The 25,054-nt window shown below is 43.7% G+C and overlaps 1 protein-coding gene across 1 annotated transcript; it reads left to right on the forward strand.

The window, feature by feature from the left end:
• The first annotated feature begins 2,790 nt into the window (after positions 1-2,790).
• Positions 2,791-24,825, forward strand: MFSD10 (major facilitator superfamily domain containing 10). Its single transcript, XM_003205971.4, has 12 exons — positions 2,791-3,003; positions 5,141-5,237; positions 8,657-8,760; positions 9,696-9,854; positions 12,145-12,333; positions 16,741-16,849; positions 17,632-17,743; positions 19,067-19,175; positions 20,805-20,895; positions 22,318-22,365; positions 23,121-23,210; positions 23,922-24,825. Exons 1-12 carry the CDS (start codon positions 2,833-2,835, stop codon positions 24,026-24,028), a joined length of 1,386 nt encoding a protein of 461 aa, XP_003206019.1. The 5' UTR covers positions 2,791-2,832; the 3' UTR covers positions 24,029-24,825.
• Positions 24,826-25,054: the final 229 nt, after the last annotated feature.

Here is a 25,054-nt window from a genome sequence, read left to right on the forward strand (position 1 = left end):
CTGCGGCTCTGCCTGGGCGGGCGGTGGCCAGGACTGCGGGTCCGCGCTGAGGACGGCGCATCTCGGAAGGGCCGCCCCTTCCCCCGTTCGGGTTTCCTCTGCTTTTATGCCGCTCTGGGAATTTTTTCATTTATAAATACATATTTTTTTTCCCTGGTTAAAAAAATTCAGCATTTAACCTGAGCGAGGAGTTTGTTGAACACTCAGAGGAGCCTCCCCGAGACTCGGGTGGGTTAAGGCAGAGCTGGGCGATTTCAAGAGGGTTGGTAAGGGAGTATCAGGTGGTAGAGATATCAGGAATGTGGAACATCCAAGGGAACAGATCCCCTTCCTGCATTAAACCATGACTCACAAAGATCAAATGTTACGGTCGAGGTGAAGTGCTTTGTTTTTGCTGACGGATGCCGGGGCCCAATAAAATGTTTTGTGGGTTCCTGCCTAGTGAAAAAAATACGTATATATGGAGAGGTTGGAACAACAAAAGCAATGGAACACAAAGGCAGAAAGATGGAGTGCTTTGGAGGTTGTGTAAGGGAAACTGCAGCAGTGTTGCCCAAACTCCATTACCTGAAAGGTCAGTGCTGGCATCAGCAGGTTGAAGCTGCACACAAGCTGAAATGGCAGTGATTTACGTGTAAAGGATGTTGCCCTATGTAAGGAACATTGCAGTAAAGTTCAGCTTGGTGATACAATTCTGTGAATGAATACACAAATTGTTAGGAAAAACAAGATAGACGTTGCCATAGTGAACCTATCCCTTGGCTAGGCAGACCCAGAGCCAAGGATTATGTCTAAACAAATGGCTGCTTTGGGTTCCAGAGATAATTTTAAGTCATTTGGGTAAATAAATACTACTAAATATTTGTAGTGTTGATGATATATTTTAAATAAAAGGATACTATGTGAAGTTTAAAGTGCCAAATTCTGACCCTGAGAAGAGACAACCATGGCTCTATGTAATGAATGGGGGATAAGACTCTGTAGGGCAACCCTGCTGATAGAGATTTGGGAGTTTACTGTATCCAGTTTGGCATAGCATAGTACAAAAAGAACATAGAACTGTTAGAGAGTGTCCAAAGGGGAACTACAAAGATGGTGAAAGGTCTGGAGGGGAAGACGTGTGAGGAGCAGCTGAAGTTGTTTGGTTTGTTCAGGCCAGAGCAGAGGAGCTGAGGGGAGGCCTCATGGCAGCTGCAGCTCCTCACAGGGAGCGGAGGAGCAGCGCTGAGCTCTGCTCTGTGTGACAGTGACAGGGCCCGAGGGAACGGCATGGAGCTGTGTCAGGGGAGGGGCAGCTGGGGGTTGGGGAAAGGGTCTGCACCAGAGGGCGGTGGGCATGGAACGGGCTGCCCAGGGCAGTGGGCACAGCCCTGAGCTGCTGGAGCTCAAGGAGTGTTTGGACACCGCTCTCAGACATTGGGTTTGGGAGATCCTGTGTGGAGCCGGGAGCTGGACTCTGTGATCATTGTGGGTCCCTTCCAACTTGGGATATTCTATAGCTCTGTGGTCCTGAACACAACCAAACTGCTCTGCTCACTAGCAGATTTAAATGTATTATGCCAACTTAAACAGATTGCATGTGGCCCCCTTCCATGGTTACCTCATGGTGTTTGAACTTTAACAACACTTCAGTGCTGGTGAATTGAATCCACAAGTAAGGAAATGTCATGAAAATATTTATAACTGAGCATAACAAAGTGTTAGATCTTTAGTTAGTATAGCAGGATGTTATATACACATTGACTTGTATGTAGAATACGGTATGTCTTGTCTAGGATAGGATTTGTACAAAAATATGCTCAGTGTTTTCTGTCCTGACTTATTAAAACCAATGGTTTTTTTGGTATTGAAGGACTTTCAGCTGAATTAAATAGTTTCCTTTTTCCCTCTTTTCATGTAACAAATATTCAGGGATTTTTGCAGTGGATGGGGCTCACTGTCTTATCACTGAGATGTACTGTAATGTTTTACAAACCTGCAATTCACAGTTTCATGGCTTTTTGTATTGCTCCGTGTGTTTGATATCTGTTGAAGTGGAAGTTTTTCAGAATATGAACTGACTTTTTTATTTATTAAATACTGAACGTCTGCATCCTTGTTCAGGTCTTTAACACTGTTTTGGAATGCTTTCAAAGAAAGAGTTCCTTCTGATAGTTCTGATAATTCTGACAGAGTGAAATGCTGCCTCAGTCATTTGATGCCCCAATTCATATCCTATCAGTGGCTGTCAGACAGAAATTAAGAAGAGAAAGTTTCAAAAACTGCTTGTTTCTGAAGTATCTGCTGCTGTCCAGCTGTGCAGGATTTGTCCCGAGGGCAGCATTCCTGCAATAGTTTGGAAGTTTATCTTTTTTCTTTCTTTTCTTTCCAAGTGATATTACTATAGTCATTTACAGTGTACTCTAAAGGTATAAGAAGTCTCTTAGTTACTTGAATGCAGATAATCAAAATGAGAGCACCTTGTCTGTTTTACAGTAATGCTGAATTTAAAACATTTGGTAAAGCTTACTCACTTGTTAACAAACTTTAAATGCTTCTTATTTGTATACTGTATTTGGGATGTTCCTCCAAAAGAGTTTATAATCTTACTGCCTTTTTGCTTGGTTTTCATGAGGGTAAGTTTGGTATCGAGCTAAGAACCACGTCTAGAGAGATGGAGTCCCGTTCCCTTTGAAAACCAGGTAGTTTAATATAGCCATAACTTATATTTATTATTACGAGATCCATAAAAAGCAAGAATGAATCAGTAAAATACTGTTATGAAAGGCCTGCAAAATGCTTTTTGTTAACTGGATATAAATGTAATTTTTTAGGATCAGAACACTTGGGAACATGGCTCTGAGAGGGAGAGAAGCCAGCAGCAGCTCCGCTGATGACATGCAAGAGCAGAACTGCAGTCGTGTCATTACAATTGTCTTCCTGGCACTCCTCATCGACTTGTTGGGATTTGCTCTCATCTTGCCATTGTTTCCTTCCATCCTTGATTATTACAGCCAGACTGAGGTAAGCAATAGAGGAAGGCAGCCTGCTGAAAATGTTAGGCATGAGACATTTAGGGAAGGATAGAATAAAATTCCTTTGTTTCAGGGCAACCCAAGTAGCTGTAGGCAGAACAACATCCAGCACATTTAAACTGTTCATGGAGTGATGATTTTTTATTTTTTATTTTTTTGTGAACTTAGGTAAGATTCCTGTTTCTTGCTATTTCACTGAAATGAGAGATTTGTTCTGAGGGAAAATTCAGTTATTTCCTGGGGGCTGTAATTTGTAATTTTGTAATTACTTTATACTGGTCCTGGCTCTTCCTATTCATTTGATTGTTTGTTGCAGTGACCTTCATCTCATCTAAAAGATGAATGCTTTCATGTGTCATAATGTGTGTTGCTTTTGAGTGCCGTTTAGTTCTGAAAACTGGGATATAGAAGATCTGGCTGCAGTATAAGATGCATTTGTATCTAGCTGATAACTTAGTTTCCCCCAGGCTTGTTTATCAAAACAAAGAGCCAGACACTGATGCCTAAATGCATGATGTGCTCTGTAATCGAATCATACATTACTGTATGCAAAATCCATCCCTTATCATCTGGCTGCTGAGAGCAGTGGTATCAATAGCAAGAATCCCTAAGAGGTTTTAATAATTCATTCACCAGCAGTAGCTGAGGACTGGATTGGTTAGACTGAATAGGCTGAGGAGCTGGGCTGATGAGAACTTCCTGAAGTTCAGTAAGAGGTGCCGAGCCCTGCAGCTGGGGGGGAACAGCCCCAGGCACCAGGACATGCTGGGGACACCCATCTGGAAAGCAGTTCTGGTGGACACCGAGTTGAGCATGGAACAGCGATGTGCCCTTGCTGCCAAGAAGGCTAATGGTATTCTTAGCTGCTCTAGGCAAAGCACTGCTGATGAAGAAAGATGATCCTTCTGCTCAACTCGTGTTGGTGAGGCTGCACCAGCTGTTCCAGCCCTGCATTCCCAGTACGAAAGAGCCATGGACTTGCAGAAAAAGTCCAGCAGAAGCCACCAAGATGACCAAGGGAGGAACTGGCACACCTGTGCTATGAGGAGATGCTGAGACCTGGGACTGCTCAGCCTGGGGAAAAAGAAGCTCGGGGAATTTCATCAATGTCTATAAAGACTTGTACCTGAAGGGAGAGTGCAAAGAGGATAGAGTAAGCTTTATTTTGTGGTTCCCAGTGCCAGGACAAGAAGCAGTGGGCACAAACAGGAACACAGGAGGTTTTATCTATACATCAGAAAGTACTTCTGTGCTTTGTGGGTGGTGGAGCGCTGGTACAGACCCAGAGAGGTTGTGGGGTCACCTCTTAGGAGATTCTACTTTCTGCCACCCCTAGCATCACATTCACTATTTTCAACATCTGTTCTTAGAGGAGAGATGACTACTGATCTAGGAATGAAGGGCAGAAAGTCATATTGGTTCCATGCCGTGCAGCTGCTCATGGCTCCCACTGTCAGGTGTTTGTTAGCAGATAAGATGAAGTTGTCAGGGGAGAATTATTTTTGCAGTCCACACCTCTATCTCACAGTTCCTTTCCAGCCCCACTCCAGCTGCAGCTGTAGGCTTTGTCTTTCCTCCTATTCTGTCTCTAACCCTAACTGTAACCACTGGGATCTTTCTCTGCTTCCAAAGTATTTCTTCTAGCCAGATTTTCACCTTTTTTTTCCAGGACCCTCTTTTCAAACCCTCCTCCTCATCTCAGGAACCATTCTTTTTCTCTCCATATCTTCTTTTCTGTGGAGCTAACACCCCTGGCTTTCCTAGTCTAGATCATCTATACTCTATCTGTAGAGGGATAGAGTGTCTCTTAGGCTGCTTTATTAATTGAAGGATGTGGAACATGACATTTTTAGTCTAGATTTTAGAAGTAGTGGGACTGATAGTTTAAAAAATTCTAATCCAGACATCTGCCCACCCAAAGACATGTCCTCAATTACCTGTTCCATGTTAGCATTCACAGTTTAAGCTATTTTTAGCCTATGACAACAGGTAATTTTCCCTGGTAGGAAAAGGAGAGGAGGAATCTTTTAACATCATGACTAGTTCACTAAGCTCTGATGCTGTCTTTGGAAATAAAGCAGAGAAACAATCTTCCTGCTTCTATTTCCCAGCTATCTGTTTTGCAGGATGGATTCTATTTGTCATTGCAACGTGGTGTGGACTGGTTTGCAGCAATGGTTGGAATGCCTCCAGAGAGGAAATACAACAGTGTCTTGTTTGGAGGTATGGAATTAAAAAAATAAAAAGAAAAGAAAAAAAAAATTGCACTACTTTCAAGTTACCTCAATATTGTTGTGAGGAATGGTGAAAAATTGACCAAAAACAAACAAACAAACAAACAAACAACAACAAAAAAATCACAAGTAGCATACTTGCATCTCTTACAGTAGGCTATAAATGATTTTGTTTTTGTAAACTAACAAAGAGGAATTATTTGGACAGTACATCTTTGTCATTTGGAGGCATCTAGACAAGCAGGAGGAATGGTCCAACAAGAACTTTATGAAATTCAGTGAGGACAAATGTGAGGTCCTGCCCTTGGGAAGGGCCAGTCCCTGTTGTTGATACGGGCTGGGCACTGACTGGCAGGGAGCAGCCTTGCTGTAAGGGTCCTCGGGGTCCTGGTGAGCAGCAAGCTGAGCCTGCAGTGTGCCCAGCAGGAAGGGCACCAACAGCACTTGGGCAGTGTGAGCAGGAGCAGAGCCAGCAGAGGGAGAGAAATGATCATCTCCCTCCACTCAGCACTTGTTAGTACACATAATGTGCACTGTATACAGTTCTGTACTCCTCAGTACAAAGACAACATCCATAAACTGCAGTGAGTTCAGCAGAGGGCTGTGAAGATGGAGAGGCTGAGGCAGCCTACAACTATTGGCAGCCTTACAATAACAGCGGAAGGGTTAGTGGGGAAGGCTGTGAGGCTCTTTACTGAAGTGCATGGTAGCAGGAGAGGCAGCAAGGCATAGGTTTGAAGGAAGAGACGTTCAGGCTGGAAATAAGGAGAAACTTTTTCACAGTGATGATGGTCAGTGGAACAAACTGCCCAGAAAGGTGTTGTGGTCTCCATCCTCAGAGGTTTTCAAACTCTGATGGGATGAACCCGTGAATGATTCAGTCTGTCCTCAGAGTTGATCCTATAAGCCACTGGAGATGACTTTTTTCAGAGGTCCCTTTTAACCTGAATTATCCTAATTTGTTCTTTGGATTGCTTCAGAAATACAGGCCTTATGGTTGGACTGCTAGCTGAGAGTTAGGAGCCTGCTGTGCTAGACCCTGCATGGTCACAGAAATTACTCTCCTTTCTCAACTGATTGGAGATCAGTCAGTAGAAAACACCAGAATTGGAAGCCTGTGAGTTCAAGTCCCACCTCCCCTAGGCAGCTATAGTGCAGCACTGCTTGTAGGTCTTATTAGTCCTATTAAATGCAGCAGAGCTGCTGCCTTGTAGGGTCCAAAATCCTTTGCTGTCACTAGAACACTCCAAGGTGGGTGAGCTCCTGCAGAGGTAGTACAGGAAACCCAGTGCTTACATTCATTCGAATTACTGGCTTTGAATGGTAGGAAACAGTTTAATCCCTCAGAAACTCTTTTCTGTCTCCTCTGAGGCGTGGCTGCAGGCCTCCTCCTCCTCGCTCCTGCTCACAGTCTCAGGCTCTGTTCAAATAAGGGGCTGGAGCTGACAGTCATGTCCAACTTGCTGCCTTTCATTTTCCTTGCTGTGTCCTGCACTCCTGGGAGTGCTGTATCCCTGGGTTTGGCTCAGTGACTTTCACGGGAAGGAGAAATCTCTCATCTCTTTCCAGAGAAGTCCTGACCTGACCCTTTTATTCATTAAAGAAAATATAACGTGTAACTGGGAACATACAGATAAAATGTTTGTCTTGGAAAGGAAGCTTTTACCTCTTGATATTATCTGTTCAGGAGAAAAGCATTCAGGAACTGTAATGGGCAATGATGGGAATGTCCACTAATTACCTGACAGCTGTGGGCAGTGAGAGCGGATGCCACTTTTGATTCCATCTCTTCTGCTGGCTTTGCTGACAGCCCCTCTTAGCCATCTGATTTCCTAAACCAACAGAAGCCTTTTCTTTTTCCTAGATCAGCTTTCTTCCAGATTGAGTTGAATTAGCTCACTGGAGAGCTGACCAAGGCTGCAGGAGCAGGGAAAGATGGACAGGCTTTCTTAGTTGTAGTCAGCTGCTCTTTCAGCCCATCTTTTCTGACTGCACCTTAAATGGTTATAGTGGGAAAGTTCATCACACTTCGATGTTAAGCAGGGGCCACCACGATCTTCCTGTTGCCTGTCTGCAGCACAGAGCATAGAATTGGAAAGATACTTGCAAGGTTATCTTGTTTCTCCTAGTGCAGGGTATATTCTGTTGTCTTTCAGCATTGCTTAGATTGCAACCTCTTCAAAGCGGAAACCTTCCTTGCTGATGTCAAGGCTCTTGCCTTGGCTGCCAAACTATAACTGCCTTGACCAACTGCCGCCTACACCTTCTGCCCAGTGATTCAGGAGCTGTATTTCAGCTCAGGCTTGGGCCCACACCTAAGCTGTATCATAGGTACAGCCTCATTTCCACTTGTTTTGCCTTGGACCGTCACCAGACAGACTCTGCTTGTGGAACCCTGCTCTGCCCAGTCCACACTGTGTGGTTAACAAGGGTACTGCCAGTGTTGTCACCCCCCGCTCCCAGCTTGTTCCTGTTGTATTTGGTATGGCTGGGCATTTGTGGTGCTTGGCATACAAGGACTTCTTAACTTAAACTGCCAGTGTGTGGAACTATAACAATCTTTTAGACTTTTGAGCAGTTAGGAACTGCTCCCCCTGAGGTATTCAGTATCAATATTCTGCCTCCTTTAAGCTTTGTGGGAGCAGTACTACTCATCTCTCTCTCCTCAGTCTTTTCTAGCTTTGATAACAGGATGATCTGAGATGCGTAACCCATTTTTTTCTTCAGAGGAAAAATTGTGACAGCAAGGCATTTATTTGCCTGCTTATTGAAAGCGTAGTGCAAATTAATGTGTATGTGAAGCTTGAGATGGCAAGAGAAAAGAGGAATTAAAGATCACAGAAGCTGGAGGCAGATTTCAAAAGACTCTCGGAGTCTGTTGGAATCACTCCTACCTCTTAGTATGCCTCTCTAACAGCAGTGCTTATGTCCTTCTTTCCATGATAAGAAGGAAAGGAAAGCTAATTATACGTGGCAGAATCAGGTTCAAACAATCAAAAAATTCTTAAAAGAATTATGACTATTAAAGGTTGCATTATCTCTGCATTAGGAACAGAAAATATATGAAGTCAGTTTGGAAAACACTGGAAAATCTGTGTACCATTATAACCAGTGAGTTTCAAACCACTCCTCACCCATGAGGTAACCAGTGACTCATCCAGCTTATCCCTATTACTCTGGTCTGTCTGTGGATTTGCCTACTTAGTGAAATAACGATGGAAGATCAGTGTTCTGAGGGTGACTTGGTTTCAGAGACTATGCTATTCTTTGTAGATGTTGTTCTACATTTAATTGTGTGTTTTTAATGGACATAATGGAGTGATAGGTCTGGGACAGTTTGATTTGGTATCTGAAGATGAAGGCAGCACATCTGAAGATATACATTTTTATTTGTTATTTATTTTTTAGGCTTGATTGGCTCAGTGTTTTCCATCCTTCAGTTTTTCTCCTCTCCCCTCACTGGAGCTGTATCAGACTGCTTGGGCAGAAGGCCAGTCATCTTGATGACAGCGGTATGTGTCTCACACTGGTTTTAGTCATGCTATATCACTGTGCAGTTGAAGACACTGTGGTCCTGTGGCTAGCACAGAAGATGGGAGCTTCAGTCTTCTAGATCTGGTGGTTGTTGACTTTCTGCCAAGTCACTTGGTTACACTTCCAAAACAGATTGCTTAAACTGAAGTTCCCAGATCCATAATTGCACATAAAAGGCCTATTTCTGGGATTTTCCAAAATTCCTTACCTTTGTGTATGAGAATTTGACTTCAGATGTACAGTTTGCAAATATGAGATGTAATCCCTGTATATTGAATTCCTCAAGTACCTGAGGGCTGATCACTTCATGACCTGTTTCAGAGAGCCTGGGGTTTGTTGGTTAAGCAGTCCTATATTACTTTTCTTATGGAAATGATCATTCTTCAAGAAGTTTTCTCTCTTGCTAGTCAAAGTACAGGGCTCTAGTTACAGAAGCATGTACATACATACATGGAACTTGGCAACAGGTGATATCCAAAGCCAGCTGTCCTGTAGGGCTGTGGAGACTGAGCTAAAGAAATATACGTGTTTATGATTGATTATGAAATTTAGTGGCTAGAACTGTGAACTCTTATTTTGAACCCAAAATTCTCTTGGGAACAAATGGAACAGCATGTACTAAAGTGGTCTTATGCCTGGACTGATTTAGCTCCTTTGAGTTTTTCTTGATATTCTTATTTTATTGGTGGTCTCACAGTTATCTGGAGATTTTGTGGCTTTGTCTCTACTCTTTTGTATTGCTCTCCAGGACATTGCCCAGTATCAGCGTATTCGCGTGTGTCTGTTGTATAGTTTTTGGAGCAGCTGTTGAAAGTCAGGAAAACAAAACAAACAAAACAAATGTTGAGCAGGAAAATGTGCAAAAACAAGGTACCTTTTCCTGCCCTTTATAAGAAACCTTTCTTGCTTGCAGATGGGTTTGATAGCATCTTATGCACTATGGGCTGCATCTCGGTCTTTCGGCGTTTTTCTTCTCTCCAGGATGATAGGTGGAATAAGCAAAGGGAATGTCAGCCTCTGCACAGCTATAATTGCTGACTTGGGCTCTCCAAAAGCACGGAGCAAGGGCATGGTGAGTAACACATGTGAAATATATATTTGGCTTTACTGGCTCACTTTTAATTGATTTCAGGTGCTCAGGATGTCTTCCTCAGATGTGCGTTCATTGATCAAGTGAAAACATGACTTTAATGTTATGTTGCTTTTGAAAATATGCCAGGTCACTTTGCTGATGAGCTCTCAGCCTTTACTTGTCCATGACTTTTACCTACAAGTGAAATGCAGGTATCCTAGATGTGAAAACAACCACAGGCCTAAGTGTTAAATCTATTACTCCTGTTGATAACTTTAATCCCAATTATAACAGCTGAGAAAATGAAAGATCTTTCATCTCAGAATGGCCCAATTTTGGTAACAGGAGCCCAGTTATAGGACAACCCATTTTTCTAACCTTTCTAATCTGTGGAAGTGCAGCAGCACTGCCCAATATGCCTCCTGCCTTCATTGGATGATGCACTGACTTTAGGATCTGGGCTCAGCGGGTGGTGGATGTGGTGTTTGGCTGACTGAGCAGCAAGTGTTACGAACAGCTGCCCTTTCCTCTTCTAAAAGGCAGCAGACCAGATGGAAACACCCTACAGGCTGAACTTTGGCTGTGGATTGCTAGTTAGATCTTTTATTTTATAAAAGCCTCAGGGCCCCAAACCTCTATTAACAGCGTTATAAATCACTATGTGGGACAGCTGCTTCTTGGGAGGGGATTTCACAGGGATAGCTAATGAATTTTCCAAACTATTTATTATAATCCTGGTGAACAAAAATACATTTATGGGGAAGGACAGCCATACAGCACTAGTAAATAAAATGGGTCACATCTTATTTTTAGGGCTTGAGAGCAAGTAGTTTAGTACAGCATGGCTGACATCCATATGGCTAAACTATTTCTTCTCTTCTTTTTCAAAGCAGAGTAGGCATGTTCATTCTGCTTTCTGGAAAGAGTCCTGACTGATGCTATTCCCAAACTGTGCTGTAGCATTGCCTGAGAGAATGCTACTTGGGCAGGTTGAAACAGAACAGGACACCTGAGCATGATCTCACCTCTTTTAGTTTAGTACTACAGGTAAAGTCAAATAGACTGAAAAAGCAAGAAAATGGTCTCCTGGGGTGGCACAAATTTAGGTCCTGCATGTGTGAATGTATGCCTCAGCATGTCTCTTAAAGAAAGTGAGGCACATTCTGCACTGTTGTATTCTTAAGCAGTTTGACTGAGACAAATGACTCAAATCAGTGTTCTGCTAAGCTCTCATCTGGTATGTACAGTTTCTACCTCCTTTCCTATGTGCTGATTTCATGGTGAGTTAATAAATCCTCTTTAGTACCTGTACTACACGCAGGTAGTTCTGAGAAGCCTCTCAATGTTTGCTATGTTCCTAAATACAAAAATTACCAAATCAGTTTAGAAGCTATAGACATTGTGGAGCTCTTGGAGCAGGTCCAGAGGAGGGCCACTAAGATGATCAGAAGGCTGGAGCACCTCTCCTATGAAGAAAAGTTGAGGGAACTGGGCTTGTTTAGCTTGGGGAAGTGAGGTCTCTGGGAGGACCTCATTGTGGCCTTCCAGTACTGGAAGGGAGTGTATAAACAGGAGGAGGAATGGCTGTTTATGAGAGTGGATAGTGATGGGACAAGGGGGAATGGTTTTAAATTCAGACAGGGGAGGTTTAGGTTAGATACTGGGAGGAAGTTTTTCACCCATAGGGTGGTGACGCAGTGGAACAGGCTGCCCAAGGAGGTTCTGGATGCCCCATGCCTGGAGGCATTCAAGGCCAGGCTGGATGTGGCTCTGGGCAGCCTGGTCTGCTGGTTGGTGACCCTGCACACAGCAGAGGATTGAAACCAGGTGATCATTGTGGTTCTGTTCAATCCAGGCCATTCTGTGATTCTGTGATCACTGTCTTTTCCTACCACGGTGCTATCCTTCCTTCTCCAAACAGTTTTACACTACTAAAGTTTATGCTGTGGCTTAAGGATCTGTTGGCTGAGCAGTTCCTGAGGTGAGAGTCATTCTTGCCTTTCTCAACTTCTTTTCACTCATAACCATACAAGGACTGGTATCCCTAGATATCCCTTCATCAAACTGCAGCTTGTCACTGCCACTTTGCTGCTAAGGTGAAAATAAAAAGGGGTATTTGGAACTAACAGATTCAGTGCTGTTTGCTGTGCATTCCTTACATCCTCAGGGTGGTTACATTTGATGTTTACACTTCTTTAAGGCAAATGCCAAGGGTCTAGTTTTAGAATTGAGTTAACTTAACAAACTGGTGTCTAAAACTTTGTGTCAATGTCCATTTGTATCTCTGCAGGCAATGATTGGTGTTGCTTTCTCCCTCGGTTTTACTCTGGGTCCCATGATTGGAGCTTATCTAGCCATGAAGACAGAAAAAGGAGAAGTCTTCTATCTTCGTTCAGCATTATTAGCACTCACGTTTGCTGCAGCTGACTTGATTTTCATCTTCTTCCTGCTTCCAGAGACACTTCCCAAAGAAAAACGGGTAAGCAGGATTTGAGAACTGCTGAGATACTGGATGTAGTGAAGAAGGGGCTGAGCCAATATCTCAGGAATTTAGCTCATTCCTGGGACTAGCATTTACTATTAGCAAAGTGGTTGTAAGATGGTCTCACCTCCCAGTCCAGTACAACATGAGAAATGTTTGTTATTAGCATGAATGATTAATTGCTGGTATTGCTGTGGTCAAATGCTAATGGGAACCTGGGAGGGAGAGGATGAATTTTTAAACTATGATTGGAATGACTCCCTGGAGAAGAATTTCAGCCAATCATAACTGCACGCATTAGGGACTGTGGATCTTCTTCCGGTTACCCAGTATATATTAGAATTTTTTTAAACTGTTATCTTGTCTGTGCTTGATAATTTTGAGCACTGAAGTAGCAGTGACTCTTATTTCTGAGCTGTTCTGTCTTTCACAGACGTAAGATATCTACATATGCTAACATGCAGTGACTGTTTGGATTTGTGGAGCCGAACACTTGTTAGCATTATGGTTTCATATCATGTGATTGGGTGCTGTCCAAGCTATGTATCTGATACAAAGTCTCTTGGAACATTCTCCTCTGATGGTGTGGGAGAGTCTGAATTCAGCCCTTGGTATCTGAGCGAAACATTTGATTCGAGGTCTTCAGCTGGATCGATTCTTTCCTGTCCTCCCTTGCTTCTTCTAAGCAGCACTCACCCACTGAATCATGCTTGGTCTCTCGATGGCCAAAGGAATTGGTTATTACTAATTATTGTTCACAAACCTTGTCTGCAATGCTCCTGCCCAGACAAAACTTGACCTTCCCTGATTGTTTGCCAGCAGGGTGTGTTTGATGTGAAGTTGTTTGCTTGTGTACCTTCCAAAGCACTGCAACTTTTTAAATTAATTAATTAATTAATGTTTTTAGAGCTCTCCCATGTGTCATCTGTTTCCCTTTCCTATTTGGCTGTTTCTAAGCATTCCAAATAAAATCCTGCTGTTGGTTTGAGCTGCACATTCCGAGCTGATGGCAACATATTTATTGTAAGGAAGTGCTGTGGAATCATGTTCTGTAACAATTCCATCTTAGCTGAAGAGAGAAATAGCTACAGGGCCTTACTGCATGGTTGTTGACCACTTCTCTTCCCATCTCATTATCCTCTTGAGAGTTCTACTGCTAAGCTAATCTGTGTTAGTCAACATGACTGAACTGTGATAAGAAAATGAATGCTCTCTTCCTGCACTTTGGACTGTGCCTCCATGCAGCAGCAAGTATTAAACAAGGAGGATTAACAATTCCCTCTTGGGGTGAGGTGGCCAAATCCCAGTCATGCTAAATACAAGGTGTTTAATTGCTAAGCTGGCTATGGTTTGTCCTCCCACCTGGAGTGGAAGAGGAGCAGGTTTTTTACACTCTGGGTGGCAGGGAAAAGGCAGGCATGTTGTCTGCCTTCTGGCACTTGGCTGGACAGTGGTGGAGCAGGTGTTACTAGAGTATCAAAATGGAATGCATTGGAATGACATAGCTCTAAAAAGGGAGAAGTGGTAATGACAATCAGTAGGAAGTTGCATCAGTGGGATCAGACATCTGTTTCCTTGACATATTGTGTGTTCTCATGATATCTGTGCTCTTCTCAGTTATCTTTCTATATAGAAGAATAATAGAATACCCCAAGCTGGAAGGAACCCACAAGGACGTTTGAATCTAAGAGGATCGAGAAAAGAGCAGATCTTTCTTTCATTCATGTTAGAATTAACCTGTAAAACCAGGAAGGTGAAAGGGAGTCAGGGGAAGAAAGCACGAGACTTCATCCGAAGAGTTTCTGCTATCCCTCTTACTCTTTTTCCCACTATTCCTCAAGTTTTTCAGGTAAAGAGGGACCAGAGACTTACATGAGGTGGCCAAAAGAGATGCTGCCATGAATTGCTTGATAGAAGGGTTGAATGGAAACGTGCCTAGTAGAGTCTGGACCCTTTCAGAGCTTTTATGTAATTTTTAGCTAAGCTAGCTGTGGGCATTGCTGGCTTGCTAAAGGGAGGGTCTTAGAACTTTTTTCTCTGGTGTTCAGCTACTCATGTAAGAACCACATGTAGGGCTGTGCAGCATCACAAGCAAATTCAAGATAAAATAAGGGTTCTGTTCTATGCATGATAATCAGTGTCTGATTCAAAGGTTAAGGCTGCAAGGCCCTGGCTGCCTTCCTCATCTGGACCCACTGTTGCTTCAGGACACAGTCCTTAGTACCTCTGCAATGGAAGAAAGCAGCAAACAGACACTGTGAGAAGTGTCTGCTGTTCGAGGTGCTTTGGGTGATCATGAAATAAAACTGAGCAGTGCATAGAGGTTAAACACAAGTTAAGACATTGCAGATTTTGAACCTGCAAAGAATCTAAACTTACAGTGTGTAACAGTCACAGCAATGGGCAGTGTGTGCTTCGTTATTTGGGGGGGCAGAATGCTTTCATCAGTTGTAAGAAAGTTTTCATCTATCACTGGATGAAGTCATTTCTAACTTATTGCTTCTAGGGCAAAGGTAGGAGAATTATACAAGAAAAAGTATATTTCTACGTAGATAAAAATCAACTTTGTAGTAGCAGTACCTGTATCTGACATGACCAATCATTAAAAGGCATACAAAGTGCAGATATTTTTTAATACTGGCAGACATTCTTGAGGAGACTTACTTGCTACTGGGTTCTGTATGCAACACTAGAAACTCTGCAGTGCCAACAAATGCAGGAACTGAGGATTGCGACAAGCCAGCTTCAGGAAATCCTCTTACAGACCTCATAAAAGCACGAGGAAACAACTTCTTGGGAGTGTCTGTTTACCCTCTGCAGTACACACAGTGAAGGGGAAATAAATAGCCCAGTTTGCCTTATGTGGATCAGCAGCTTTATGGCTTTACGTAATAACAGCCTGCTGTGTTGAACTGACTGCCGTTTTGAGACTGATGGGCTCCAGAGCTATGCTGTTGGATGCTCACAAGCTCTGTCTATCAAAACAAGACAGAAGTAGAGTTAAGAGCAGTTTGAAGATTGATTTGTTTACAGCTTTCTTACAGAGCAAGTCCTCAGGCTGTGCACTGAGGTGAAGTCCCCCTGGTAATGTGACCTTTAGTCTCAGCTTTAAGGGGCAGTATTTTCTGTCTTGCCCAGCTGGGCTGAGAAGGAAGCTCATCACATGAAGCCTGTGCAGTGCTTTGGGGGTCTTAAATACCAGCTGTGACTACTAGGGATTCTTGAGTCTCTCTTCCTGTGACTATCATGCAAAGTGACAGCCTAAGTTCTTCTATTTCAAAGGGAGATATTTCCTTAAGAATTTGCAGAGTATTTTTTCTTTTATATGTATGTATATTTCATATTTAACAATAAAAATAAAAAATTAAATTCTCAACAAATGAAAGAATAAGCATCTCCAAAACTGTTGATGAGGAGCAGGGATGGCATTGCTGGATACAAAATTGGTACAAAATAAGTTTTCCCCTGTAAGAAGCCACACAGTACTGCTGTACAGAATCTCCCTAGAAATATCTCTGAAGAATGACTCTCTAAAAATGGTATTTTCTGTTGCTTCCCCAGGAGATGTCACTGGCTGGCTAAAAGAACCACCAGTGCCCACACAGGCGGTCACTTCATGCACTGCTACCTGCTGTTCTTACAGCTGTAGCACACGGCAAATCCTCACCTTCCCATAAGCTTGCAGGCAGGTGTGCCAGCATTTACCCAACATGCGTTCATTGGACAGGAGGAGTGATGAGAAAAGCCACCAAATCAAGCTGCCTTTGGGCTGTAGAGAATGAGTTGTTTCTGCTTGTAAGATCAATATGCACACAAATGTTATAAAGTATTGGATGGTCAATAAGTATACAGAAAAGTTAGGCTTAGTAAGATTAATTATCACATTGTAAGGATAATCAAAGAGAAATAGAAAATGCTCACCAGTATTGTAGGCTCACAGTAAACTCCCCAAGGAGCAATCTCCAGAGAGAGATCCTTCCTCAGTGGCAGTCAGCCCTTAAATGGAGTCTAGGAGAGGTGCAGCCAGGCTTCACCCCATCCTGGTAGTCCAGGTGAATTGCCTTCACCTGTGCTCCGTGGCTGACTCACTGCTCACCTCAGGTGGTCAATCAGAGATTCAGGCTGTGATCAACAGTTCCCATACACTGCTTTTTAGGGAACTCAGGGAAAAATCTATTTTCTTTTTCCAGAGAAAACTGCTAGCAGTGCTTTGCCTTCTGGTTATAGTGTTGGAGACCATTCTGTGTCTGGGATGTTAATGTGTGTCACTCAGATTTCCATAGCAGTTGCATTGTTTCATTTCAGGTAGGTTATTTATATATCAAAGCGCTCTTGAATGTTCCTGTCAATTCCTTGCAGCAGTAATTGCATCAGTTTTTGAAATAAACTTCTTTCTTTGATCAGGTCTCCTCTGTGACAACTGGGTTTCAGGCAGCAGCTGACCTGCTCAGTCCTTTGGCTTTATTTCGGTTCTCTGCAGTCACCCAAGGAAAGGAGGCTCCTTCAGATCAGAGTAAGTATTAGCTGGCTGTTTGTGTTAGATTGGATGTCTTTTTATGTGGAGATGGTTTCTGTTCAGAGACTTTAGTCATGCAGTTTTGGAAGCAGCACTTTGTTAACTGTTCTGCAACTCACTCTCTTGATTTATGTACTCAGGCTGCTTTTAGAGATCAGTGTTTTGAGGGTATCTGACTTGCTGCTCCGTTGCCCTTCAGGCAGGGGCTAGCTGGGGTAGGCTGCAATAAGTGAAGGGCTTTAAAAGATGAATAATGAGCATTTGATTACAGTAGTCTGAGCTGCAAAGCAGGAAACTTCAGCCAGATTTTTTTTATTTCGGGGTATGGAGATGTGGGTTTAAGCTGGACATTTCTGTTCATTGAATTATTTAAACCATAGAAAATGAATCAGCATTTGTTAGGCACACCTGGCACATTGGCTCTGCCTTAGCCAATCTTGTCCTGAAAGCTGCATTCAGGTGTTAGACTGCTTGCAGGTACTGGTTAAAAAGAAATAAATCAGGGGATGTATAGCAGTACAAATGTGAGGCAGAGGAACTGGACTGGATGAGTGAGAGCACTGTGACACAGGGAGAGATCAGGTTTTTTGGCTCTCACAACAGGGGAGGAAATGTGCAGAAACCATTTTGTGGCATGTCTTGTATGGATATTTAAAGTGAAAATCCTTTTCCTTGTACAGTTATTAAATGTTACACTACTATTGCTGTTATATTTTCAAGCAGTGCCTGAAAAATACCACCATAACTTTCTTTTTCTGGGGGGTGTTTTCTTTGTTTAGATCTTCAGAACCTCAAAATCTTGGGCCTGGCTTACTTCCTGTACCTCTTCCTGTTTTCTGGATTGGAGTATACACTAAGTTTTCTTACTCACCAGAGATTCCAGTTCAGCAGGTATAGCATGCTTAAAAGATAAATGTTGTTTATTTTATTTAAGATATTTTCCAAAATCTTAATTTAAGGTCTTTTACTTTCAAGTGAGACACTGAGGTTAATAATAGGCAAAAAGCAATCAGTGCATTCAGTTCCACTTGGGCTCTGCAGGAAGAATTTAAGAAAAAATAGGCATGCTATTTATCACAACAGGAAATACTCATTGAATTCATAACTTCTAGTCAATACAAAAGATTAAATTAAAGCTCCTGAATTATCTACAACTCAGGGAATGTACTGATTGATTTGCATAGAAGCTTTTCTCTTCCTCCCCAGAAGAGTTCTTCAGTATCAGAAGACAAGAAAGCCAAGGATGAAGGGAAAGCTATTTAACTATATTGCTCAGCTGAGTCCTGTGTTGCATATGGTGCTTGCCTTTATTCAGACACTAGAGAAGAAAGAGAACAGAATCCACTAAAAGAAGCTCAGCTTGAAATACTTTTCCTGCCAGCTCATAGGAAGATTTCCAGCCAGGAACATGATCTTACAGCTTGATTCCTCATGTTTGTCCTTTCCTTTGAGTAATTCTCAGGATTTTGTTTCATCTCTCCATGTCTGTCTTTCATTACAGTTTGTGGCTTAACGAATGTGTGTGCAACAAGGAAAGGTCTTCTAGTGTGCTAAGCCTGCTTCTGCACGGTCCTTTCAGCATAGCCATGTAGTGTGATACACAGCTTAATGCTGACTGTACGAGCTGTGTGACAAACAAGCTTGTTATAGAGGTGAGAACTTTTAGCTGTGAATATCCACGTGGTCAGGTAGCTGAGAGGTGAAACTGGAAGAATTACCTGAGGGTGGAGTAAGTGCTAATGCATGCTTCCCAGTGTGATCCACGATCAGCACTGTGCCAGTGCCCATCCTGTGCCTTGATCCTCAGTCGATCTCTACATGAGCAGTGACAGCAGTTGTGAGAAAGCAAAGTGCTCACTGCTCAGAAGCCAACAGCTCAGTGCGTACAGCAGGGGCTGCCATGGCACAGGGTGAGGCTTGGCTCTTTGTGAGCCACCCTAGTAACAGATCGGCTCCATCGTCGTACTCCAAGAGAGCACTGCAGTACTTGCTGGCAGCCATCTCATCTCCACATAAGATCTCAGCTGTTACCTTCTTTCTGTTTTCCAGCCATGGAAATTAACGTCAGCTATATTAAGAGCTTTGCACTGCCCGTGTGAACACCTAAAAGCATTTTCCCTCTCACGTTCAGGAGAGGGTCAGCACTGCACCTGCCAATCCCAGGGTGGAATGCTGTATGCATGACTGTGTCAACTGTTTTTGCCTCCCTTCCAGTATGCAGCAGGGCAAGATGTTTTTCTTTATTGGAATAACAATGGCTGTGATCCAGGGAGGCTATGCTCGCCGAATAAAGCCAGGAAATGAAATCAGAGCCGTAAAAAGGGTAAATATATATGTCAATATTTTCTTTCTTTTCCCCCACAAATCTGATGCATCCATTTTCAGTTTAAAGAACAATGAGAGATGGTTGGAGGCTATAGCTGTACTTGTCTGATCAAAAGAAATCTATCTGTTTTCATTTAAATGACTTCTAGATGTGAGTGATAAGCAGCTATTGCTCTAACTGAGCTTGGGAATATCAGAGGCATTTTTAGCATATCAGCTATGCTATGACTGAAACTTGAAGTTCTTTGTGGATAGCTGCAGTAGGAAATGTGAACGGTACTCGAGTTGAGTAAAATGCTGTGAAGATTATGCTTTGTTTCAAAGTTTTCTCTTACAGTGTAGACGCTGAAACTACTAAAGCAGCTTCATAGCTGATCTGTCATGCCTTTCTGGTTTTTCTTGAAAGCTCTTTCTGCTTATGAAACCACCCTCATCCTGCTCCCTGGCGGGCAAAACATAGGATATGCCCGTTGTGTCGTAGAGGAAACATTTCCCTGTGAAAGAAAGCTGGCACAGCCCTGCTAGCACCGCTTTCTCCTCTGCATCCATTTCCTCTATGCTCTCTGTCACCCCGCTGCGTTTGCTGCCACTGTACTGCAGTTTATACAAGTCGAGGCCGACCTGCTGATTTCAGTACTCCTTCCTTCCTCTTCCCTGCACAGAGAGGTGTGGGTACTTTGCTGAGATCAGTTATTATCTCAGTTGGCCATTGGCTGTTTGTAAACACACACATGCACTGTGCAGGACCTGCTGGCCCCTGGATGCTCATCCTGCAGGTGCAGTGTGTGGCTTGAGCAGCTCCTCCTTTTGCTGTAGTAATTCTGGTGATTCCTTTACAAACCTGCATGGCTTATGCGTCTTCTCTTGGCACAGCAGTTACAAGAGGCTTTAAAACTGAGTTATCAAAAGAAGACATTCAGTGAGAGTGGAATTACAGCATTCAGTTGTGAAATGTGCAGCAGCTCTTAGCTCTCATAGGAAAAAAAAACAGATCAGTTATGTATATGAGGGAGAGATGTATATGAGGCAGGGGAACTGGAGTCATCTCTTGGAAGAGAGAAATGATGTTGGTTTCTCTTGTAGCGAATCCATTTCAAATGCCATTCCCCTCATTTTTTTCTTCTTGGCTCCATAAGTATGGACTCCAAAAGCTCAAGGGCAGGATGTGGTCCTCCGAGTCAGCCAGCACTGCTGAGAAAAAGCTGAGGAGCTGTAGTCCTATTGCTTGCAAGCTTCTTCATCTCTTGGTTTAGCTCAGGAGGTGAAGAGTTAAAGTGAGATTTCTGGACTGTTCAACTCAGCATGAGAAGGGGGAAAAAAGTAAATCATGTGAAAGAAGTGCCCAATCAGATTTTTTTCAATTGCAGAAAATCAGTCATGGGCTGTAACTACAGCCTGCCTTACAGGGTGACTTCAGCACATGGATTGTCTGCAGTGTGATAGTGAGAGAATGAGAGGTGAATTGTGTGCCCATCCAGCTAAATTTAAGATGTCTGTTCAGGAAGAAAGGGCTTTCTGCTTCTGGTCTAAGTGTAAGCCATCAGCAGAAGAGACGTGGCGGGACACCTGGGGTTAGGCTGTAACAAGGATGGCTTACATGTAACGCTGTGACTCCTCCATTCTGCAGGCCATTTTGGTGTTGATTCCAGCATTCCTGTTAATTGGATGGGCTGCAAATGTGACCCTGCTGAGCGCTGGACTGTTGCTGTACTCGTTTGGTGAGCTATTCAAAAGCACAAGGAATTTTTCTGCATATTTAAAAAAAAAAAGCTGCATGTCTTATTTCAACCTATGTAACAGAAGCTGATGTTTCTGTTTATTAAATCTAGAAGGAATAGTGTCTGTTGTTTTCTGATGCTGTTTGTATCCAAGGAAGTTGCCATGGTGACGGCTGAATGCATCCCCAGTGCTCCTGCTGTCCCATCTCACTGTGGGGCTTTTGAGGTTTTTTTCCTTCTCTTTCAGCAGATCTTAGAAGAAAAGTATTTACTGAATGCTCATCTCAGGAAAAGCACCAAGAGAGCATTTCTTTATGGTTTTCGTTATTCAGGGAAACAGCTACAAATGATTTGGGTTTATCTGTGATGGAGCATTGCTGAAGTGCATATCTGGAAAAAAAAAGGGACTTCAGATATTCCAGTACTGCCAACTATTGCTAAGCAGCTTCAAATAAGACTAATTATGAAAGAGGAAGACAGACTCATCTTCTGCACAATACAGCTTGATTTAAGAGTAAACTCTCAATCACAAAATGCATCTCCTTAGTGCCTTACTTGTGTAGGAGCAGCTGTGTGTTGGACAGGCTTCAAGATCTAGATCTTATCTACAGCTCACCTTGATTTTGACAGCCTCTCAGTGAGAGCTGGTATTCGTTCTGTGTAACTGTGCTTCTATGTTAAAAGCCTGGTCTTCCAAGCTACACACCTAGGTGCAGGATAGCAGCTCAGCCATCCAGAAAGAGCTTCTTCTCCCCCTCTCTCCCTCTCCTGTCCCAGGAGTTACAGCAACACGTTTATCCTTCTGCTCTCCAGTTGTCCCTTCCTTCCTAGAAACGATTCAGCTTTGTATGCTGAAAGCATTTCCCTCTTGGCAGAGAAGGTCCCTGTTTCAGTAAGAGGGCAGTGCTGGCTGCACAGATCTTGGCTTTTGTTAAAATGCTATAACCTCTTCTAGTTGGACTTAACTCTTATTTCCCAAGGCAGAAGGTAGCTATGGCTCTCATCCATGACTAAAGCCTTGTGCACGTTGCGGGGCCGTTCCGCTTACAGTCACCTCGCAGTCTGTTGGAAACGTGAGCGATTCCTTCTCCCTGCAGCCCCGAAAGGTCTGCAGTGATTTGGAATTGTCTCAGTTAGCTGCTCTGACCTGGCCGCCCCTTTCCCAGGGGCTCCTGGAATGGAGCACTAATGGGAAACACCTGCGCAGAGCATTCCTGGCTCTGGGCTCTTCCTGCAGGTTGGCTTTGAGGGGGTGTTTTCATTACTGAACTGGATTAAACCTTATGATTCATTGTTGGTACGATGCCTCAGAGCTCAGCATTTTTCTCTGCAGTAGTAACGAGTTTGCACCACATGTTTGTCACTACTGCTGGTAACTGAACTCTGCTGTTCACTGACAGTCTGTTTTGTGGATTTTTCCAGCTGCTGCCATTGTTATCCCGTGTTTGTCTGCAGTGGTATCAGGCTACGGTGAGTGCTCATTCTGGGGGGGCAGCTCTCACTCACTTAATTCAACTTTGTGCACAATGGGCTCAAATGAGGAACTGACGTCAAGTTTTGAGATGCACCTCTGGTACAAAAATGCTGGACAAGTGACTCAGGCTGCTTGGCTGAAGTGTCCCCCTCCTCTCAGCTGCATTTATTAAGAGGGAAGTCATTCATTCCTTCTTGATTCCTCAGAAAAAATAGGAGTGTGTGGTATTGGTTGCTACTTTCCTTCGCAAAGCAGATGTGGCTGTGTTGGCAGCTGTAGAAGACAGCTTTCTTTAGCTTTGGTTCATAACCAAGGTTGCCGCACTGCAGTGCTGGCCGAGGGGAAAAGTAAGGTGATGGTATTTTCTCTACCTGTGCTGTCTCAGCAATTCCAGAACTGCTTTAAAATCTAGAGAAGCAAATGTAGTTTTTCTAGATAAAGTTTTTTGTTGGTTTTGGAGTGTGGGCTTGGTTTTTTCGGTCTGTTTGGTTTCTGGGGTATTTTTTGTGAGCAGGGAGTCACAAGGTGTCCGTGGCCAAGCACGCTTGACAGGTCCTGATGTTTTGTTTTAATGAATGTTTACCTTGGGGGAGAAGGAAAAGCATGGCTCAGGCAGTAAGTGTGAAATGAAAGGAAGAACAACGGCATGTGGGAAATAAGTCCAAAAGAAGCAGGCCTCGAGAGCTAGAGCAGTACCCTGCCCCAAGCAAAACAAAGCTCCGGGCTGACTGATGGCTCTCTGCTTGTCCAGGTTCTGCCAGCCAAAAAGGAAGAGTCATGGGGATCCTGAGGAGCCTGGGAGCTCTTGCGAGGGCGCTGGGACCTGTCCTGTCAGCCACGGGTGAGTGGGGCTGTGTGCTCCAGCCAACACACAATGGCACTGTAGGTGCCTGCAGCCCAGCTGAGGCGGAAGGAAATGGGGAAGTGGAACCACAACGGCATGTCCCAGCCTTAACTCTGATCTCAGTTAAATCTGAGAAAGGTTGGAGCCGGTTTGACCATGGGGACAAACAGCTGCCCTGTGGTGCTCCTGCGGGCAGTGAGTTTCTGGAAGGGAAGGGACAAACGTCAGACTACGGCAAAGCCGAGATAGCAGAACAACTGCAGGGCACAGCACATGTAGTGCCCTTTCCTCCAACCCCAAGCATTAGATTTATGCACATCTCATTGGAGCAGATCAGTAGCAACAGCATGAGACACTCAAGAGCAGCGGACAGGTATGACCAGGGGCAGCTGAGGAGGATGTGCTAGGGACAGTTAGAATTATTGAAGCTGGTAAATGAACAGGAACTTTCCCTATTTCTATACCGATGAAAATACCCTATTTAAAATAGGTGTTTTTTATCATACTGTTTTATATTGGAAGAGAAGTATTGCCAGCAATATTATTAGCCACCTCCTGTTTATAACATGCAAGAACATGCATTAAAGATTCAGTGGTCATAGCTGTACTGGCACCTGTGTTCTCCGTTTTATCAGCAGCTCTGTGTGCTTGTTCATGTATGTGCAAGGACAGTTATGCTAAATATAACAAAATCTGTTTCCTTTTCAGTTTACTGGCTGGCAGGGGCAGAGAGTTGCTTCACCATCTGTGGAGCTTTTTTCCTCATCCCCTTCATTTTACTCGGTTCTATCAAACAGCAGTCAAAGGAGAAGTAGGCAAAGGCAAGAAGAAACCAGAGCTATCATCAGCTTCCAAGGACCTCCCCACCACCCAATTCTCACCACCTGAGTCCAGTGACCAAACTGGGAGAAGAGGATGTTCTGGAAGGAAAAGTGCAATGACCACATGCAGTAACAGCGGGCTGCAGATTTCTTATGGCCTCCACAAGCACTTCAGTTGACAGCCTCACAATTGTCTTGGCCGGTTTTGAAAATGAAACCAAAAAAGGGAAAACAAAACATGTAGCAGTTCAGTAAAGCATGAAGACCATCAGATGAGGCTTGGCAAGCTGAGACTGGCGTTATGGCAGCGCTGCTGCACACCATGCCCCAAAATGACAGTTGGACACCAAGTGCTGCTCGCCACCACGCTGCAGTCCATAAGGTGCTGCTCTTTGCGCATCTCCTTTGTCATCAGCACAAGCCTGATGAACCCCACTGCCCAAAGCCTCTGCGAAGAGGACTCTTCTGCCTCCAGCTAGCAGAGAACAAATGTACAGGAGTTGTCTGACAGACACTGGATGCTGCACAGTTATCTATCAGTGGAGCTGGTAAGAGCCGTACCAACTGCCTTAAAACCTGATAATCAAAAAGAAGAGCAAGCAGCACGCTCCAGGCTTCCTGAGCCTGACTGGTACTTGGTCTTAAATGGACTGTTTTTACTACACAATTAAATTGAGCTGTTTTATATTTCTGGTACTGCATGTTTTTTGATGACCAATCACTGTTTGTTTGCATTACAAATAAACTGTTACGTTGTGCACTCATCCAGCCAGTGATCAGTGCAAACCCAACACTGTTACTATGATTTGGCACAGCAAAACTGGAGTCCAGGAGCCCACACCAGGGACCAGAATCCTCCAGCAGCCAACAGTGCTTCCCAGCAGGACTGGGGCAGGTTCTCCAGCAGAGGGTGTGCTGGAAGGCCAGGGGGAGGGAAGGGTTTTGGGGCAGGGGAAGGACCCCTCCCCCTTCTCACCACACCCACCTTATATTTGAGCTCAGCTGATTCTGCTTTTTAGG

Source organism: Meleagris gallopavo, chromosome 4 (assembly GCF_000146605.3).
Source record: "Meleagris gallopavo isolate NT-WF06-2002-E0010 breed Aviagen turkey brand Nicholas breeding stock chromosome 4, Turkey_5.1, whole genome shotgun sequence".
NCBI classification, from domain to species: domain Eukaryota; kingdom Metazoa; phylum Chordata; class Aves; order Galliformes; family Phasianidae; genus Meleagris; species Meleagris gallopavo.

Coding starts and splice junctions, on each gene's coding strand:
- MFSD10 (XM_003205971.4), top strand. CDS start 2,833: ATGGCTCTGAGAGGGAGAGAAGCCAGCAGCAGCTCCGCTGATGACATG. Junction 8,761..9,695: donor CAGTCATCTTGATGACAGCG/GTATGTGTCTCA, acceptor TCTTGCTTGCAG/ATGGGTTTGATAGCATCTTA. Junction 9,855..12,144: donor AAGCACGGAGCAAGGGCATG/GTGAGTAACACA, acceptor GTATCTCTGCAG/GCAATGATTGGTGTTGCTTT.